At 42.4% G+C, this 20,342-nt stretch overlaps 2 protein-coding genes and 1 long non-coding RNA gene across 5 annotated transcripts in view; 1 reads left to right on the top strand and 2 right to left on the bottom strand.

The window, feature by feature from the left end:
• Window positions 1-5,252, top strand: part of LOC310934922 — a 38,560-nt gene extending 33,308 nt beyond the window's left edge. Inside the window, exon 4 of the long non-coding RNA XR_014592970.1 lies at window positions 5,051-5,252. This is a non-coding gene — a long non-coding RNA (uncharacterized lncRNA). The remainder of the gene's footprint in view (window positions 1-5,050) is intronic.
• Window positions 47-1,228, bottom strand: lrrc34 (leucine rich repeat containing 34; the record flags this gene model as incomplete). Its single annotated transcript, XM_083899059.1, has 1 exon — window positions 47-1,228. The coding sequence occupies one exon, from the start codon at window positions 1,226-1,228 to the stop codon at window positions 47-49; it is 1,182 nt and encodes a 393-aa protein (XP_083755185.1).
• The window catches only part of sgk1 (serum/glucocorticoid regulated kinase 1), a gene marked incomplete at both ends in the record, with an annotated part of 69,686 nt that continues 54,388 nt past the window's right edge, over window positions 5,045-20,342 (bottom strand). The window contains 10 exons of one of the 3 annotated variants that reach the window (XM_083898722.1): window positions 5,045-5,212; window positions 5,333-5,422; window positions 5,524-5,679; window positions 5,777-5,872; window positions 5,958-6,194; window positions 6,764-6,895; window positions 6,989-7,177; window positions 7,283-7,358; window positions 7,542-7,617; window positions 17,975-18,038. In XM_083898722.1, the coding sequence (XP_083754848.1) occupies window positions 5,045-5,212; window positions 5,333-5,422; window positions 5,524-5,679; window positions 5,777-5,872; window positions 5,958-6,194; window positions 6,764-6,895; window positions 6,989-7,177; window positions 7,283-7,358; window positions 7,542-7,617; window positions 17,975-18,038 (1,284 nt within the window). Of the gene's footprint in view, window positions 5,213-5,332; window positions 5,423-5,523; window positions 5,680-5,776; window positions 5,873-5,957; window positions 6,195-6,763; window positions 6,896-6,988; window positions 7,178-7,282; window positions 7,359-7,541; window positions 7,618-7,754; window positions 7,855-9,633; window positions 9,745-17,974; window positions 18,039-20,342 lie in introns of those variants that run through there. The other 2 variants (XM_083898724.1, XM_083898723.1) reach the window with 2 other exon arrangements.

Here is a 20,342-nt window from a genome sequence, read left to right as displayed (position 1 = left end):
ATGCAGTGAATCAGTTTGTGTGACAATCAGGTGGATGCGGTTGCTTTTATTCGGTCACTTGGGAGTAAGTCGAAGGGGGCACATCTGTTCTGTAATGTTTCCTTAAAGTATTGAAGACCTCGGCAAGATATATGTGACCATCGACCTCGTACGCGCTGACGTCCGTCTGCTCTGGCTGCAGGCGGCCGCTGAAGATCAGATCTCTGAAGGCCTTGCAGACATGCTGGTCCTTGTGGTTCCCCCACACGTAGAGGTGCGTCAGACTTCTGTTTGCTGCCATCGCCTGAGTCAAAGCGAGCAGACCCTCCGTCTTGATGTTGTTCCTGTTGACCGACAGCTCTTTCACGCTGCAGCCCGGAGAGGCGATGGCCTCGCTCAGATACTTGGCGCCCTCGTCCTCGATCCGGTTGGACGACAGGTCAATGATCTCGAGCGTCGGGTTCTGCTTGAGCACCTCGGCGAGATGGCGGACTCCGTCGCGGGTCACGCGGTTACAGCAAATGTCCAGGAAGAGCAGGCTGTGGTTGACCCTCAGGCCTTCGGCCAGCTTCTGCATCCCAGTGTCGGTCATCCCCATCTTCCCCAGGTGGAGCTCCACTATGACGCGGTTCACCGCCAGCATGTCCGTGCAGTGCACCGCCCACTCCTCCAGGTGGCTGAAGAGCAGAGGTCGGCTGAGGTCAAAACAGCGCAGGCTCTTGTGGCTTTTCACAGAGATGATGAGCGCTATGACACTCTGAATGCCCAGATCGCAGTAAGCCAGCTCCAGCTCCTGCAGGGTTTCGTTCTCCTGCAGCATCTTGGCCAGGTGCATCCCGCCTTTGTTCCCGATCTTATTACCCGAGAGCCTTAAAGAGATCAGGGTGCGGTTACCCTGCATACCGCTGGATAAGATTTTAGCTCCCTCCGTCAGGATGTCATTAAACATGAGGTCCAGAGAGCTCAGGGTTGAATTCTCCTCCTGCAAGAGTTCAGCGAGATATATCACCCCTTCATCGGCGATGTTGTTGAACTTCAGATCGAGGCCCGTCAGGCCCTGTTGGTTTTGCAGACACTGGACGAGAATGCGAACGTCTTCGTCGTCGAGTCTCTGAACGGGTCTCAGTCGATGGTTTCCCGTTATCATCAATGTGACGTTCTCTGTCTCAGTCGTCCGCTGTAAAACCTCCACGACATGAGGATTTATTCTGACCTTCTGTTTGGCACAAACATCTTTATAAAACTCCATCGCATTAAATCCTCATTCTTGTTGATTCTGTCCTTGTCGACCTATGGCATAGACCCGTGACATGTTAGGGGAAGTGTGTGTGTGTGTGACGTGTGACGTCACATGTTGCTTTTATCTTTATCCTTTTATCACTTGCTAAAAGAGGTTTACAGACGTTTCTATTGTTGTTGGGTGAAGTTTAAAATCACACTGATGAAGCCCCCAGAGCAAATATTGCAGTAAACCAACAAACTGCAGACCAATAATTCGATTTTCACATGATGTGTAAAAGGAGATTTGTCCCAGGTTGGTCATGGTCAACTGAGGCGTGAATATTCTTAGTGAAATGACAAATGAGATTAAAATAGGGTCAAATAAACAGAAGGGACAAATGAAGTGGGAAGATAGGAGCCAGAATGAGGTTTTAGATACTAAAATTCTTAAAGTGACGTCATCAAAGTCACAAAAACAACGTCTATCAAAGTTCAAGGGACATGGTCAACTCATTTTTACCTTATCTGTCCAATAAAACACGTACGTTTTCATCAAGACCTGTGCATGTGCATGTTCAAAGTGAAGCATGTTTAAGTTCATGCATGTATCATGACGTGTTTTTTTTTCCACGAACAGAGTGAGGAATGAATGTTGCGACATTTAAACATTCTTTGATGTTGTATGTGGTTCTCATTATGGGCAGGGCGAGGATAGCCAATGGCTGTGCGGTTTATAGTCAGTGCTGGCAGGACAGGATGTTCTGTTGCTGTTTATAGTTGCTTGTTTTTAACAGAAATAGTTTGCCACGTTTTAACTACAGGCCATGACATGACATTTGCAGCAATACATGCAAATACATAACTGACCATTGAATCCCCCCCCGACCTAACCCCCATGACCAGACTGGACAAACCCAGGATTGGCATGAGTGGACATTATTGGAGTGGACAGGTCCATAGCGCGGCTCATTTGCTTATTTCCCAAGCAAGTGCTAAGTACTGAGGTTAACTCAGTTTGATGCATGTGCATTGCATTTAAAATGCATTTTCAATTTGGCATGAACAACTCTACAAAGGGCGTCCCACGCTGTTTGTGATGAGTAAAAACAGCAGGGAACAGGTCTGGTATACTGGTATATAGTATATAGTATATACTATTTCAGTTCTATGATCAAAGGATCAGGAACAGTGTCAGTCTGCTTTTATTTTGTCTAAACATGGACCAATTCCTCACCTGCTCATTTACTCAATTTGAGCGTGTTCTCACTCTGACCAGCAGGTGGCAGTAAATAACAAATTTGCCATTCAGTATAATTTTTAAAGACAAGTACAGGAGATCATCAACTATTTATTTTATTTGATTTTATTATTTGAACAGAACAGAATAGAAGTGGGACATTGTCTTTGGCCCACCGACAAAACAACACTCATTACACTAAGAATAAAAACCTAAAACCACAATAAATACACTTTAAGATAACAGCACACTTTAAATAGAAATAAAAACACTCACAGTGAGTGCAGGAACAGTGACTGCAGAGACACAACATGCCCAGTGGAGGGCAGTGATGCAACACATACAATCTTTGGAGGAGTTTTACAGACACTTTCGTGCATAATGTGGGATTATGATGATTTTTTTTTTTTTTTACTTCACTCCCACAGAGAATAAAGCTGTTTGTGCCAAGAGCACAGAGAGAATTACCCACTTATAGTTCAGTTTGTAAACATTCTACTGCCGTTTTAAATGGTTTATTCTGAATTAACGAGAAACTTCTCAGAGCAATAGGTCCAAAGATGACACGTCTTCAACAGGATTCCTTTTACAATGGAATCCTTTAAATGCACGGGGAAGTTAGAGGTTTATAGTTCACCTGCACAATATCTAGACACAATTAACCACAGTAATAACCTTGAACCTCAGCTGAAGAAGACATCTTATCAGCACTACCGAAGACATCATTTACTGTATATCACTCCCTTTTTTTTGATTAATTATTCATGCGGTTGCAGCTTTTGCATTAAATATCTATACTGTAAAGAAATGGGTTCACCTGGAGTGGCCTTGTCAGTGTATGTGAGACACACACACTCACACACACACACATTTGCATGTCACAGTCAGGGTTGTGTAAGCCTGCTGACGCATGTCGGTCGGTTAAAGTCCATTCTACACAAATGTGGGACGATTAGCAGGTCAGTAGCTCAAGCTCCTTCCAACAAGACTAGGTCAGTGTTGACTATCATAGCTGCATTCTTCACATTTGAATGCATGTATTCAATAAATTTGACCTTTTGACGAACAGGAAATCAATAAAGTGAATTTTTCTTCTTCTTTTTTTTTTTTTTTTTATTATTGACAACGCATCAATAACGACAACAACAGCTTTACGACGTCATCAAGTTTAAAGTTTTATTGCAAACCAGACATGGTCACTTAAATTTTTTTTTAAAACAATTTTACAATTTACAGTACATTTAACATTTGACATGTTACATAATATATATATACACACACATATACACATATATGCATGTATATACGTATATATACACATATGTATATGTGTATATATACATATATATGTATATATATATATATATATATTTAAGCATACCTTTAGTCATTTTTGTTCAATATACATTAAAACTAGGACACAGAACTCCAAATATACAAACAAACTTAAATACCATCAAACTGCATTACAGCAATATTAACATGGAATGTTCAGTTTCAACGATGACAGCCACTTACATTACTGTGAGGTGAATGGAAGACTATTGTGTGAGGGGGACACTGTTGGCAAGCAAGAACTACATTAACACCTCTAGACGCATTACTCTCCTTCTCACCTATAGCAGCAGTGCTCTCTCTCTCTCTCTCGCTCTCTCTCTCTTTAAGCATCACCATTATCGTTTTTATGTGCAAATGAAGACATGAAACATCACTTGAGTTCCCACCGAACAGCTGTATGTATATAAAAAACAAATGTAATGTCACACTGTTCCTCTCCACAAAAAAAAAGGAAACAATGCGCGGAAAAACAGCGTCATTAAAGTTTGACACGGAAGAACCCAAAAGACGTGACGAAATCTGACGGCGAGAAGAAAATAAAGGCACCTTTGAGAGAAATATCAAATGTCCCCCTCTGTAACATTCGGCTTCAAAACAACTCCCCCTTTTTCCCACAAAAAAAAAAAAAAAAAAAAAAAGCACACATAGAAAAATGAGAAGAAAACTAAAGCACCATAAACGGGTGAATGGAATCTTCCGAAACTGGCAGGTAGAACCCGATCTGACGGATGCGGGATCTCGAATCTGAGACGTGGCACTACATAAAGAGAAGATGGGGACAGCAGTACTGGCCAAGCCTTTCTCGGATGAAAAAAGATGAACGCGTGTGCTTGATAGTTGTACCTCCAAGGCTGGGGGGGTGGGTAGGTGATTCTGGTGGGGGCTTTTAAGCTTCCTGAGCTACTCGCAAAGGACTTCCACTATCAGACTGTAGAAGGATGTTGCTCGGTGTCCAACTGTGAAAAGTTTTTTGTGCATTAGTAAATCAGATTTACTACAAGAAGTCATTTCACAGGCACAATCTACTTCTTCGATGCGTCTAAGGGAGGTGGAGAAGTTATGGCAGGTACATGTGTGTGTGTGTGTGTATATAGTTCTTTGTAGATGCAGAGTTGTTGCAGGGGGTTGCTTAAGAAATATCCATCACCGTGACAGGAAATGTTTGGGGGGGGGGGGGGGGGGGGGTCAAGATGCTGATCCATGGACACAGTTCATGCCCGGTAAATCTAAAGTGATGTCCCTTTTTCAGTGTCTTTCTTTGTTTAAATCCTATAGGTAGGAGTCCATGGAAGGGGCGTAGGAGAAACCCAGGAAGGCTTCGGCGGCATCTTTGATGCTGGCTGTGATGAGCACGCTGTCCGGAGAGCAGCCTATGGAGCTGGGCACCGGCTCGTCTGTGAACTCTGGATCAAAGTGCCGCAGGTCGTTGGGACCAGTCTGGAGGATTAAAGGAGAGCGGAGACAACAGAGGATTAGTCCGGCGGTTAAAAAATACAAAAAAAACTAAAAACTAACACCAAAAAAAAAGAAAAGCATGTAGAAAAGTGGAGAACGTACCACATTGGGGTTGAAGGGAGGGGTGATTTTTTTGGCATTGAGTTCATCCCAGTTGATGGGAGAGAAGAATACGTGGTTCTTTATTTCAATCTGGAGAAAAAAAACAACAACAAAATCATGAATCATTACGTTACATTAGTTTTAACACAATGTAATATTTGATGAAGCGCGTGTGGAATCAAAGATCTTACAAAGTCGTCCGCGCAGCCCAGCCTCTTGGTGCGGTCTTTCTGTAGCAAACCCTCCAGCAAGTGTCTGGCTGCGTTGGAAATGTTGGGCTTCAGCTGCAGTGGCTTGTTCAGGATGTTGTCATACATCTCCGCTGTGTTGCGGCTGTAGAACGGAGGCTGAGGAAGAGACAAAAAGGAACAGTTGTCAATACCTAAGCAGTATTTAAGAACATATTAAAGGCTACACTATAGAATAACTGTGGATGTTACTCACCAGGCCATAGAGCATTTCATAGAGAACAGCTCCTAAACACCACCAGTCTACTGTCCTGTCGTACGGCTGCTTGTGAAGCACCTCAGGAGCTAAGTACTGCAAATGCACAAAGACACAATTAAATACTGAATATTGCAAAGAATAAAGGAGGTCAGTATTGAAGGGAGATTTTCACCCTTACCTCTGGTGTGCCGCAGAAAGTCGACGTGGTCCCGTTGGGTTCGATGTTCTCCTTGCACAGGCCGAAGTCTGTGAGGATGATGTGTCCCTGCGAGTCCAGCAGGATGTTCTCCGGCTTCAGGTCTCGGTAGACGATGTTCAGAGAGTGGAGGTAGCCGAGGGCGCTGGCGATCTCCGCGGCGTAGAACCTGGCTCTGGGCTCCAGGAAGAAGCGCTCTCTCTGAAGGTGGTAGAACAACTGGAAGACAGAAAGAAAAAAAACAAGACAACAAAGGTGAGTCATGTGTATCGTCAGGGTCTGACATTGCAGCATTAACAAAAAAAAAAGAGAGATGTGGAGACAGAGAGGAAACCGGATGGGAGGAATAAAGAGGCAGGAAGGCGCTGGGCAAAGGGAAGACAGATGAAATGAGGGCTATAGGTGGAGTGAGAGACCAGAGGGATGAAGGGAAACGGGGCGGAAGAAAAGAGAAAGGAGAAGAGAAGGAGAGTAAATGTCTTCCTGTTTCCTGACCAGGGCCATATTTAATCAGCACTGTCTTCCAACAATCACAGGAAATTAGCCCCGATTAGACACACAGTGGTTTCTGAAAGCTGCGGCTAATTTTGGCCTCCCCGAGTTTCTCCCACTGTCCCTGGCCCGACCCACGTGATTTCCTGAGAGGTGTTTCCTTTAGCCAAAGAAGGACAGAAACAAGACAGAAAGCCACGGGCCTCTATTCTGCCTCTCATTCAATCAGATCCGTACTCATTCCTCAGCTTCTCCTCTCTCTTTTCTGAAGGCTGTTCAAAAACAAAGACACTCACCTCTCCGCCGTTGATGTAGTCCAAGACAAAGTAGAGCTTGTCTGTCGTTTGGAAAGAGTAGTGCAGGCCGACCAAAAACGGATGCTTGACATTCTTCAGCAGAACATTCCTCTCTGACATGATGTGCTTTTCCTGCGGAGGACAAAATAATTGTGGTGAGACAGGTTGAGGAGGCAACACCTTCGGTGGTATGCGCTTGTGGTTCGTGAATGCGTGCGTCCGTACCTCCTTCTTCTTGAGAATGGCCTTCTTCTGTAGGACTTTGACAGCGTAGAACTGGTCGTCGGCGCGGTGATGAGCCAGCAGGACTTTACCGAAGCTGCCTTTGCCGATCACCTTGAGGAAGTGGAAGTCGTTGGGTTTGGCCGAAGGGTTGGAGGACGGGCCGAGGTTTATCTGCTGGGTTGGACTGGGCTGCAGACGGCAGAGAGGACAATGATGAGGATGTTAGAACCAAAACACAACTCATAGATGTGTAAACAACAGATGAAATACACAGTTTGATAGGAATATACTTACAGGAGGAGAGGGGTTTGCGTTTATGAGCTCAGCATCCTGAGGCGGTTTTAAGTTCAGAATAGACTGAACCTCTGGACTGAAAAACAAAAAAAGATCAAACTTAGCTCGTCCTATAAATAAAGCATCAGCTATGCTGTGAATGCTTGTTCATCTGGGAGTCACACAGTTGCTCCACATGACTGACATTTCAGCCCATGTTTCCTAACTCTGTGTCTTCCACCGAAGGCTGAACAATAACATGAGTCAGAACTGTACTCACTGCTTGCAGGAGTAGGAGTTGGTGGCCAGCTTCTGAATGAAGTCGTTCAAACCCATCTTCCTCTGTTTCATGAAAGCTGTGAGAGGGAAAAAACAAAACAAAGAAAGTTTTAGATTTTTCAAACAAAAGGCAAAAAAAAGAAAGAAAAGAAAAGGATTGCAAATCCACGGCATTGAACAATCTGCTCAAAAATATCCAGTAGTGTTTCCATACCGGCGAGTAATCCCACTAGTCCTCTACACTTGGAGTAAGTGAGTACTGACTTTTCCGTTTGCGTTTTGACAGTCATGATGTGTGATGAGTTCAAGAGCAGCTCTGCACTCAACAACTGCCCAAAGTCAAAATATAACAATTATGCTTTTGGCTGTTGCTTTATAAAAGGCCCGAGGAGGTGGGGAAAGGAGGAGGAGGAGGAGGAGGGGGGCGCACAGCGCACGCCCACAACCCGCGGTGGGCGTGATCCTATGCAAACATTTCATTCCGCTGAATGGAGGACGCGGGGATGAGCGATCCAGTCGTGGAACAATCACAGGCCGTTGCGCGTCATAGCCGCGCCTCAAACCCGTGGTTGCGTCAAAAACAGCAGAAAAAAGTTCTTTACCACTTACTGAAAGAGTGGGTTGTACTATTTGCACTCAATGTTGCGCAATAACATGCTTGGACATCTCGCGGCACGCAGACTGAAAGTGTCAACAAGGGAGCAAAAACCCTGAGCCAAAACAAATAGCTGGGAATCCACAGACCCACAGTTTATCCTATAGGATTAATGTCATCCAGATGTGTCCACTGTGACATATGGAACCAATTAGTGCTTTTACATAACACAGTGCATTCCGCACATCTTGTTCAATTATATATTATTGTTAAAAAAAAGAAAAGATTGATGATTATGATTATTTTTGTCCCCTCTCACCCCCTGGAGTCTGCAAGTAGAGATTATCTGATAGCCTCCCAACTATCAGCTTCACTCTTTGGCTGCTTCTCAATTAAAACGGTGGGGAGCGAAAGAGTGACGCGGGCTGGACTGTACCAAAGGCGAAGAGGGGGGAGAGTCTGAGCACACGGTGGCCAGATGCCAAGAAAAGCCGCCGGTAGTGGAAAAGTACAGAGTGAGTTAACTCGTGCAAGCCTCCAGTCCCAGCGGGGAAAAAAACCCCAAAACAAACAAACAACAACAAAACAAAGAAAAGAGGCCAATAAAATGAGCAAAGCAGCCAAAATACACTTCAGTGCAATGATGATGAATAATTAATGAATGCGCTCTTGCGCTGCGTTTTTTTTTGGCGCACACAGAGGAGCAGGATCAGCAGCAGCAGCAGCAGCAGCAGCAGGGCTCACGGTTATGTAAGACACCTGGTTCAAGTTTAACAACGAACCCCGAGGAATGAGAGAGGAAGAGAGTGAGGCGACATCACCTATGAAGGCCAACTCCGCTGAGACAGAGCACCGCGGGGTCCGTGCGTAAACATGGAGAAGGCACATCCAAGAGACGCAAATAACAACAACAATAATAATAATAAACACTGAATGGACAAAGCACAATATGAAGACAGCACTGACTCTTCTACTACAGCGTAGTGTAACTTTAGTAGTGTAACACAATACGAACTGCTTTGTCCCCACAGACCGTGCGTAAAATCCACATATAACCTTTTTTAAAAATCTGTTTCAATGAGGAACAAACGAACCTTTAACGTCTGAAGGGGTTTTCATTCTGCCAGTGACTCTGCGGTGCGCGCACAGGGGTTCAGCAACGTTGCAAAAGAGAGCTGCCAAGGCTTTCACTGGCACTTTTTAACAAACCCCCCCTCTCCCTCTCCCTCTCTCCACCACCTCCACCTCCACCTCCTCCCGGCTAGGCATTTCCACAGATAACAGCTTCATAAATCCAGGTCACGGAATTATGCAGTGAATGAAAACGCAACTCCACAGATGCTTCCATCCCAGTTTTAAAGATATATATGTGTGTGTGTGTGTGTGTAAGTGGAAACTGCACATTTTCCATTACACTCACAACAACAAGGTCATTACCGGCCTAAAAAAAAAAAAAAAACACATGTAAATCTATTGATGGTCAAATATATTTACTTACACGTCAATGCTGTGGTTTTGTCTTTCATATGGATGCCTTTTATTTCCTGGAGACAGCAAGAGCAGAGGACTTAAGGCTCCTTGGCAGTGAGGTAATCTGACTACACTGCAGTCTCCTTCCTTCTTGACGAGTTTCTTTGAGCTGTTTTTTTTTTTTTTCTTCTCTCACTTCTCTTCAGGGCGGAGACGACCCGCCTCTACTTCCTTCCATTCTACCCATGGTTGGATGAGTTTTTTTCCTCAGGGCGGAGGAGGAGGAGGAGAGGAAAGTGCTGCCTATACTTTCCACTTCTGTCACTGCCAATGTTGCTGTTTATTTATTTACAAATGAACACGAGGTACAAATTATAATTACATTAATTGATTCATTTGTGCAGCCACCTTCCCCTGACAAAAGTCAATAAAAGTGATGGATGTTATTTGTTTGTTTGTTACTCTGTGTGCACTCATAATACCTAGAAGTACCCATACTATCACCCATTTATCAGTATTTCTCTTTAAATGGCAGCTCTTTTTTCACTGTGACATAATTCCAGTATCACTCTAAGGCAAAAAAGCTGGCTTTTGCACATGCAAAAACGTGCACTATTATAAGCCCTCATCTTTGGAAAAATGCAAATTTTGTATCCACCGAGCTAAGGTCATTCACCTGCTGTTGTGGAAAGGAACATGGTTTTGTGGAAACATGATGAATATTATGTGCATGCGTAGGCCGCGTTCAAGGGCATTTTATTTTTACAAATTTGAATTTGTTTCCGTCACATTATATGGTTATATTAACCTTTTTTTTTTGGGCGGTCCATTTACTGTTTTATTTGAGTATAGAACAGGGGTCTGCAACCTGTGGCTCCAGAGCCTCATGTGGCCCTTCAGCCCCTCTGCAGTGGTCCCTTGTAGTGTTTATTTTTTATTTTATTTTCATGTTTTTTGACACTTTATTATAGGGATAAAGGCGTATATAAGAGCGTTATGATATTTTGTGCATTACATTCGATGTCTATGTCAAATGCGATATTGAAAAACCACCCCGAAAGCTGTTGAATTTAAGTAATGCGTACATGAAGAAGTACACAGACGGAGTCAGGTTTTCTCAGGCATAGACTACATAAAATCGTTTATTTAATTTCAAAGTAATTTCTTGTCCCCCACACTTAAGAGGTGTCAACAGTTGTCATAAATGGGCCAAACTGTAGTTCTTTAACAATAAATATATGTATATACAGTATATAAAAAACTTAGAGTCAAATAGTTGTTTTTTCTGCTCCAGATTGATTGTATTTGGGTGGAGAAGTGACAGAATGGCTCTTTTCATTCTAAAGGTTGCAGACCCCTGGTATAGAAAGTTCTTAAGAAGAAATAAACTTCTGAGCAAAATGTACTACGTGTGTATTTATTTTTAACAAAATCTTAATTTTTTTCCCTAGGAATTTACGCTGAGAGTCGTCTCCTTTCAAAGAAAACGCCTTTATCGCACTCGCACAGTTTGCACCCGCTCAACTCTGGACGCCGTCCAGTTGATCAAGAGGTTTAAGGGCTTTGCTTAAGAGCTGTACCTCAGTGAAGGACAAGTCACACTGTCACTTATCTCGATGCGTTTAAAACGGCATGATGTTTGAATCTGTAAATCGAATACAGGCAGTGATTAAAACTCGTACAATACATAATACAAAGTATCGGGACGATGGCTGTGCCGTTTTTTGCTCATGATTTGGCTGCGAGTCAGCATTTCTAACTCCTGTCAAATCTGTTACATAATCCGTCCCCTCACAGACAGGTCGTTCGCAGGGCAAATCAGGTATTTCCCAAGAGTATTTTTCTTCAAGTTATCCAACTCCTCCACTCCCTCAGTGCATTTAGAACATCCTTCACTTTTTACTAAAAAAAAAAAAAAAAAAAAAAGTACATTATTCATTTTTCAGACAGTACAGGTTCAGGAGCTATATACTGCGTGCCAAGCGAGCTTTATCTGACAGTAGCACAGGGTGAGGTACGAACAGACGCGTCTTATCAGTGCTCGAGAGCGCCTCGCGTCATATAAGTGAAAACCTCTTACATCACCAGACGTCGCTCTGTCGAGAGAGGGAGCAGTCCAGTAGGAGCTTAAGTCGAGCGCAGAGCGTTTGACCTTGAAAACACACGCTCCTTTTTTTTTTTAAAGAGCTCAAATTTAGCTAATGAATAGTTCACGAAGAAGACGTGACATAACCTGCTCTGTCTTGCATCTGTGCTCGCGGCTCAGCGATGAAGGGAATGAGAGAGAAGTGATGAGGGATGATCAGAGAGGGACACTAACAAAAGAGCTGTTTCTCCTTTATGGCCCCATTTCCCTGCTGGATTTACAGGCCGCTCGAGGCTCAGACCATGAACGACAAAAGGCTCCGAAATAGTCGAGCTGTGTGTGTGTGTGTGAGTGACTGAGAGAGAAAGTATCCATTATGTAACCTCCTACTGGTACTGCCATTTTGCCAGAGACAGCAGTGACACACACACACGCACACATCAGGGAAAATCTCATGACTTTATTAAAGCACAGGAAGGGCTTCACTGTGTAATCAGAATGACTGTGCTGCTGCTGCAGGATATTAGAGTTGGAGTTAAACCATATCCAAACAAACACACACACACACATAGATATCTCCATGTAGTTGTGAGGACATTCAGACACATAATGCATTCATTTCATAGCCACAACAACATGCTTAAAACAGAACTCTGATGTCATTCTTAACTCTAATTCTAAACCTAAGACTGATCAAATGTCCTCACAGCATCAAAAAGTCCTTTCAACAATCCGTCTCCAATCAACTCCATCAGAATACTCACCCATGATGCACCTGCACATACACAAAGACCGGCACACGTCCATCATAATTCCACGCGTCCACAGCAGATGCCATGTATTCATTAATGTCATGTCCTCATCTCTCCCCCCGTCCCTCCGTCTTCTAAAACGGCCGCCGCTATCTGTGTCAGGGATGGTGAGTGTGTGAGTTTGTTTTTTTTGCGGCGACAGTCGATCTGGAGACGAATGTGAATGAGCCTCTGTAAGTGATGAACCAAATGACGCCGTTACATAAAGGCCCCGGCTATTCAGCGAGGACAGCCGGGGCCTTTTATTTATCGGTGTCCATCTGGCCCTGCACGGCTACCAAATAAAAAAAAAGTAACCTACTTTCGAAAGAGAGGGTTTCAGGATGAGACAAATCGCTTCCTGAATAGAAAATCCAGACGTGCCAAAATAATTTATGACACTTTATCCCCCCCCCAAAAAAATCTGCTTTATAACAGCCAGAGTGCATGGGAAACGTCAAGCTAATCATGCTGTTAGCATCAGCTGATGTGGTCGCACTCCCTCGTTACATGCACATGACATGAATTAGCAAGGCATTCATTCATTTATTCAGTTTTGCCGAGTATGAATATAACCCATGGAAAAACAAACACCCTCATTAAGAGTTCAAATTCAGTCCGTATGTTAGTAACTGCAGGGGGGGAACTTTGCCAAAATGGCTGACAAGTGCTAAGACTAGTCTATAAATACACTGGATGAGACTGGTGTAGGGTAGAGCTGAGGTATGAGGCTAAACCGGGTGAAAGACAAAATGTGCTTGGATTTAGTTTATTTATCCAAGAAGCAGGTAAGACGGCAACTCATTTAGCCGTAGCTAAAAGGCCCAAAACCTCACCCAGAAGTGCAGGGAGTGCAGTGTTGCTTTCATGCACTATGTAAATAAAAAAAAAAGTGTGTTATGTCATCTGGATATGCTGGAGAGTGTGCAGAGCCTTTTTAGAAGCATTTGGTGAGAGGTTGCAGGGCAGGAAAGTAAAGTCAAAAAAAAATAAAACTATTTGTTACGCTACCGTTTAATGTGGAACTATCTAACTTGTCCAGCAACCGCTGAAATGAAATTACTGAGACAAACTGGAAGCCAAGTGCAGACAAATATAGCATGTGCACTAAACAGCCACTTTATTAGGTACACTAGTTTGCATGCTCATTACTGCCTGTATTACTTAATATTACTATAACTCTGGACATTTTTGCTTATTTTAACCATAAAAGAGCCAGAAAAATGTCCTGTGAGTAAGTGCTTTTGCACATTTTGCCACAATAACTTCCAATATCTGGCAGTTATTTACAACTTACTGCATGTTAAAAAGGACATATTATACCCTATAATATAAGGATTTAAATGATTAAAAGGTTGATTTTGCATAATATGTCCCCTTTAAATGAATGTATTAACGCTTTAAAATGAAGAAAAACAAAAAGTTTTACGAAGATTCTGTGTGTGAAATGTGAACAGTATGAAATTTTTTTTGTCTCAATGTCCAAAAGCAGGCTTAAAAAGTTTTCCCAACTCTCTCCTCATTGGGAAATTACCGTAATAACCACATGTTGGCTTTGACTTGCAACATTATCGCGGTAAGTGCGCTATAGTGCAAACGTGTCGTCTGCGATACGCTCGATGTTAAGGGCTTTGAATTTGGATTTTTATGGTCAACGATAAGGTTTGCAGACAACGTTGTGAAAAAAGAGAAAACATCCAGTGAGCAGCAAGTTCAAAATAAGACACCAGTAATGTGCAACATTAACTGAAACAACCGCTCATTACAGCCGCGTCATGTTGATGTGGATGTGGTGGGTGAGTGTATTCTTACTATCAACACATCATTTGTAATTGCTGCTGCACTGTGGCTCAACTCTGAAGCCAGAATGAGACGCTTCTGTTAACGTTTTGAAGGAAAACTTTATTTTCCAACGCCTCGGTGAGAAAAAGACGATTTGAAACGAGCAGTAATTTGGAGTTAGCTGGATGTAAATGCTTTACAGCTGCCATCTTAAAAGGGTTAAGGGAAATGTCAGATACTAGGGGCGGAATTTATAATGAGGAGTGTATTTAAAGACAGCAGATTTCAAAGGTCAGCTGTAATCATGTGAGGATGGGGCTTCATACTGGTGTGAAAGGGGCCGCTGGTGTTTTCTGGTATGGTTTGACTCTTGATATATGAACCTGGATTGTAGTCAAAATAAGTTACTAAGGCGTGGCAATAATAGTCTAGGAACATTTTTCTGCTGATGATGTATTGTAGCATTTGCTGTAGTTAGCTACCACTGTCGCCTCACAGCAAGAAGGTTGCTGGTTCACATCCCAGTCCGAGCCGTGTTCTCTAGTTTCCTCCCACATGCCCAAAAACATGCAGAGGTTAATTAAACAATCTGAATTGCCCATAGATGTGAGTGTGTGATTATTTTAAATCTCTCTATATGTACACACTTAGAAATAAAAGTGCTAAGTAAAACCATATAAGGTTCTTCGGCTTGTCCTCATAGGAGAACCCTTTTGGAGGGTTCCACCAAGAACCCTTTTAAAACCCTTTATTCAGGAACGGGGTTCTAAAGGGTTCTCTGGATCAAAATGGTTCTTACTGGAACCATTATTGTTACCAAGAACCCTTGAAAAACCCAAGGAAACAAATGGTTCCAGGTAGAACCTCAGCCCTTGTGAAAGGACCCTTTTGGAACCCTTATTTCTAAGAGTGTAGGGCCTGAGATGGACTGGTGACCTTTCGTCCTATTCCAACTGGGATTGGCACCAGCAACCCTACCACCCTCATGTGCAACATAAAGCAGTAGAAGATGTACATTGACATTTCATTGGTTTGCTGAGGCACAGGTTTCTCCATAAGCCTTTTTCTTTTCTTCTCTAGACAAAGTAAGTAAGGGCAACTGGTTTTTTGCTTGTTTACAGTTTGTGTGTGTGTGTGTGTGTGCACAAAGGTGTGTTTGCCCTGTTCAGCACCATGAGGACAGGTTGATACAGGTGAGCGATGCGTCATTGCAAATGTTGTGATTAAAAGCCTCGGAAAAAGAGTCGGTTGATATTTCATGTGAATGAGAACAAAAGGCGCGCACACGCAACATCGCACACGCACACATTTAAAAAACCGCATGTTATGTAATTCTGTTGGCATCTGAAAGTGTGCAAATTGTGATTAGCTGCACCAAAGCAAACCCACTCATGTGGTTTAATAAGAATAATCTGAGCAGATGTGTTGTCAAATAAGGACGCTCTGTACTTTTTCTTGAGCACACACTTCAACTCTTTGTCCCTGCATAAAATAAGATGGCCAGTCCCTACTCCCTATAATAATAACTATGATTAATATTATTAATTATTAATGGAACAACACCTCACTCACTGTTGCTGCTCCTTATTTTACACAAATCACCATCAATCACTCTTCAAGCTATTTGCTCCTTCATGGAGCTGCTAATAATTGCTGAAGTTTGTATAGGACAGGGTGCAGCAGCGTCACAGCCGAGGTCAGGCAGGAACAGCTTGTCACCAACTCGGCTAATTGCTTGGATTTCTCTTCACAGAACTCCCACAACTAAAAAAGACTGACTACTCCCAGTGGAAAAAAAACACGTCCTACATGTGTTTCTTGGGGACGTTCCAGGTACTACTGTAACTGCCAGATGTCAATGCCAGTGCATGCTTAATATAGTGTGTTTACTGTGTTTCTTACACTTTAATGTGTCAGCGAAATGAGACAATAGTACATTTTTGGAGATAATGATTACATACTTTTAAAAAAAGTCCAATCAAAACCAGTATACACTCTTAAAAATAAGGGTTCCAAAAGGGTCAATCTACAAGGGCTGAGGTTCTAACTGGAACCATTTTCTTTTGGAAAACCCTTTCACCGAAAAAGGGTTTTTCAAGGGTTCTTGGTAACACTAATGGTTCCAGTAAGAACCATTTTGATCCATAGAACCTTTTGAAAACCCCTTTCCTGAATAAAGGGTTTTAAAAGGGTTCTTGGTGGAACCCTCCAAAAGGGTTACAGGTGGAACCTTTATAAAAATGGTCCTACCTGGAGCCAAAAAGGGTTCTCCTATGAGGAGAAGCCGAAGAACCTTATATGGTTCTACTTAGCACTTTTATTTCTAAGAGTGTACCTTTATACTGCAGTTATTATTGCAAACAATATTGTAAAGAATCACATGACTTCCACAATCACTGGTGAGAATGAAACGGTTACCAAAAGAGGAAATTAATGGTTTCTAATGTGAAAAAACCCCAAAACAAAATAAGTGAGTAAGAATTGGTGAAATGTCATGATAAGACCACGCTGCTCACTCCTCCCTTTCCCAATGTGCGTCAGTGAAATACAGTGACCTCCACAAAACTTTTGTGAAGTAAGACCTGTGCCATAAGTACATAAAAAGGTTTATTCACACTTAATCAAACGTACATATGGGAAATACACTCTTAGAAATAAAAGTGCTAAGTAGAACCATAGAAGGTTCTTCGGCTTGTCCTCATAGGAGAACCCTTTTTGTCTCCAGGTAGAACCTTTTGTAAATAAACCCTTTTGGAGGGCTCCACCAAGAACCCTTTTGAAACCCTTTATTCAGGAAAGGGGTTTTAAAGGATTCTCTGGATCAAAATGGTTCTTACTGGAACCATTAGTGTTATCAAGAACCCTTGAAAAACCCTTTCTTCGGGAGCAAATGGTTCCAGGTAGAACCTCAGCCCTTGTAGAAGAACCCTTTTTGAACCCTTATTTCTAAGAGTGTATATAGGCTCTATATTCAGTTTTTGCCAAATAATACGATCCGGACCTTTAAAGCGATCCATTGCAAAGTATTAAAAATGTCTGACAGTGCCACACACAATCACACACAGAGAGAGAGAGAGCTCCCGTGAGATTCCCAGGAAAGGTAGATTAACCAGACTATAAAAGAGAACTTAGTCGATAGCTCCTGTGCCAAAATGTGACTCAGCCACCCTGTAATTCGCATTGGACTCTGATTCCTAGAACGTCTTGTACTTCAGAAGCGTAACGGAAAATTAAAGTGCAGTGATTTACAGCCGTATATATTGGCCATAAAGCGATTCTGACCTCTTACCCAGAAAACCTAATGACATTTGATGAAGTTATAAACAGAAAAGGTCACTGTGTCATTCGTCCTGACGATCACTCCTGTGCTTTGTGGCTCTATAATGACTATTTTTGCTGGTTTCCACCAAAACACAGCACATAGTAATATACTGGTGTGAGGACAATAGTTATTATCCTGTTTGGAGGTTGGATTAAAGGCCCAAGTGGTGAGGTCAGGTGAATAATTTCACTCCTACAACATGTCGTGTTTGGGACACACACAAAAAATAGTACAAATAGGGCCTGAAAGATAGCTGAAAACAAATCAAACTGATGATCATAAAGTAGCACAGGATGGTAAAGGTCACAGTGTGAAACAGAAGGAGAGAAGAAAAGCAAAGAGGAAGTGGAAGAATACCTAACAGCAGTATTTGTTGGTGGTTACTTACTGTTGTCGCTGGGGCAACAGTAACTGTCTGGGTCTGAATCATTGTGGTAGTACAGGTCCATCGCCTGAGAGGGGAAATATGGCATTAGTTAGTAAAAAGCAGTTCAAATAGAGAGACAACAAAGACAATGACATGTTGAGTTTTCACTTTTAATAGACAAGCCTTGATGTTCTGGTGATCTGTCTGTCCTCAATGCAGGAGTTTTGTTCAATTAAATATACTGCAATGGACTTTGTTCAGGCCTATGAGGCTAAAACAACCACTATATGCATACATAAGTCTCATATTAAGTACATTTACATATTTGTGCGTATAACTGTGCATCCAATCATATAAATCCAGTTCTGACTCTTTTTTTAAGGGAAGCCCTTGGAAAAGAGTCAGAACTATTATTTCCAATTAAATAACCTGCAGATCAGTGTAAAACAAATAACTGGAAGAGACACAAACTGCACTCTTAGAAATAAGGGTTCCATAAGGGTCCTTCTACAAGGGCTGAGGTTCTACATGGAACCATTTGCTTCTTAAAAAACCCTTTCCCGAAGAAATAGGTTCTATAGGTTCTTACTGGTTTTTGGTTCCAGTAAGAACCATTTTGATCTAGAGAACCCTTTAAAACCCCTTTCATGAATAAAGGGTTTTAAAAGATCTTCTACTGCTTTATGTTGCACATGAAGCAGGGTGGCAGGGTTGCTGGTGCCACTCCCCGCTGGAATAGGACGAAAGGTCACCAGTCCATCTCAGGGCCTACACTCTTAGAAATAAGGGTTCCAAAAGGGTCGTTCCACAAGGGCTGAGGTTCTACCTGGAACCATTTGCTGAAAAACCCTTTCCCGAAGAAAGGCTTTTTCAAGGGTTCTTGGTAACACTAATGGTTCCAGTAAGAACCATTTTGATCCAGAGAACCCTTTAAAACCCCGTTCCTGAATAAAGGGTTTTAAAACGGTTCTTGGTGGAACCCTCCAAAAGGGTTCAAGGTTCCACCTGGAACCAAAAAGGGTTCTCCTATGAGGACAAGGCAAAGAACCTTATATGGTTCTATTTAGCACTTTTATTTCTAAGAGTGTAGAATAGTTCACAACATTGAGACCGGGACCATCAGATAAATCTGATATGACGCAAAAATATAACTAGGACAGAGATAAAGAAAATCACATTTTTGCTAAGGTAAATTGCGTTTATTTAAATGAGTTGAAGTAGTAAACTAAAAACATTGCTTTGTTTTTACAGGACAAAAAAGGCGGGACCTAAGCTGCTTTTCCTGCACGATTAAAAAAGTTTTGGCGTACGTGTGAACGTGAGCGATGACCTCCTTGACCCAACGCAACCCTTCATCAGCATTTCCATAAACCACAAATTCCCCGACCCCAGACTGGTTCCTGTCCCACTTTCTGGTTTCCTCATGTGATGGATTTTTAATGAGGCCGAGTTTCCAAGGGGTGAAGCTGAGTCTAAATCACTCGGGGGTCCAGCGCTGACAGCGGTGACACGATAGTGTGAGACCTAACACCAGTTTGAAGCTCAGAGCCTCATTGACATCACCATGTGCTTATTTACACTTTAATATCACAGTTTATCAAGACATCGTCTATTTTATGTTTCTGATGTGTTTTTGAAAGTGTCTCACTTTTAGGGAGTTTTTATTGGCAGAAATTGAATGCACTACCTATAACTATGTTTGTACTTTTTAAATATATGTACTTTAGACATGGGTCTTGCTTTAAGGAAGTAGACATCATCATACTTTTTTTTTTGCGTTTTAAAGTGGAAACTCACTGAGCAAATACAGACAAATGACCTTCTTTCTGGCAATCGTTCACGTGTCCTTCTCATTTTGTTGCAATCTGCAGCCTCGACGTTACGGCTGAGTCATAGTTTCCATGTCCATGTGTCTGCAGAGGTGGACTAGGGGTCTGACGCTGCCTTCACATGCTATAGGAATGATGGGTATCTATGAGTTCCTGATGTGCAGATTTCCAGCGGGAAATTGCAGATAAAAGTAAGATTTGACACGGAGTCGTAAATAATGCATTTATTATTATAAGTATTATAATTCCTTTATGGTTGATTGTGTACAAAATGTGAATGTTTTATCTACTTTCACTTTGACATGTTATTAAAAGCGATGTTACTATTTGGTTTTATTCAAGAAGCAGTAAAGGGTGAAGCGTGTGACAACAACAAAAGCACTTGAACGTAACACACTCGTAGTTCTGATTTCACACGTGGGAAGTGTCATCTATCCGATAGCACATGAACGCAGCATGTGTGACGTAAATTTCGTCATCTGCCCTTTTCTGTGTTGACTCACATGGACGCCTCCAGTTTGGGTGGGTTGTACCAGCTTGTAGCTGATCTTGCTTTGGTC

Source organism: Microchirus variegatus, assembly GCF_963457635.1.
Source record: "Microchirus variegatus genome assembly, chromosome: 12".
NCBI lineage: Eukaryota > Metazoa > Chordata > Actinopteri > Pleuronectiformes > Soleidae > Microchirus > Microchirus variegatus.
Note: the sequence above shows the minus strand (reverse complement) of the source record. Positions and strands in the feature narration are given on the sequence as shown.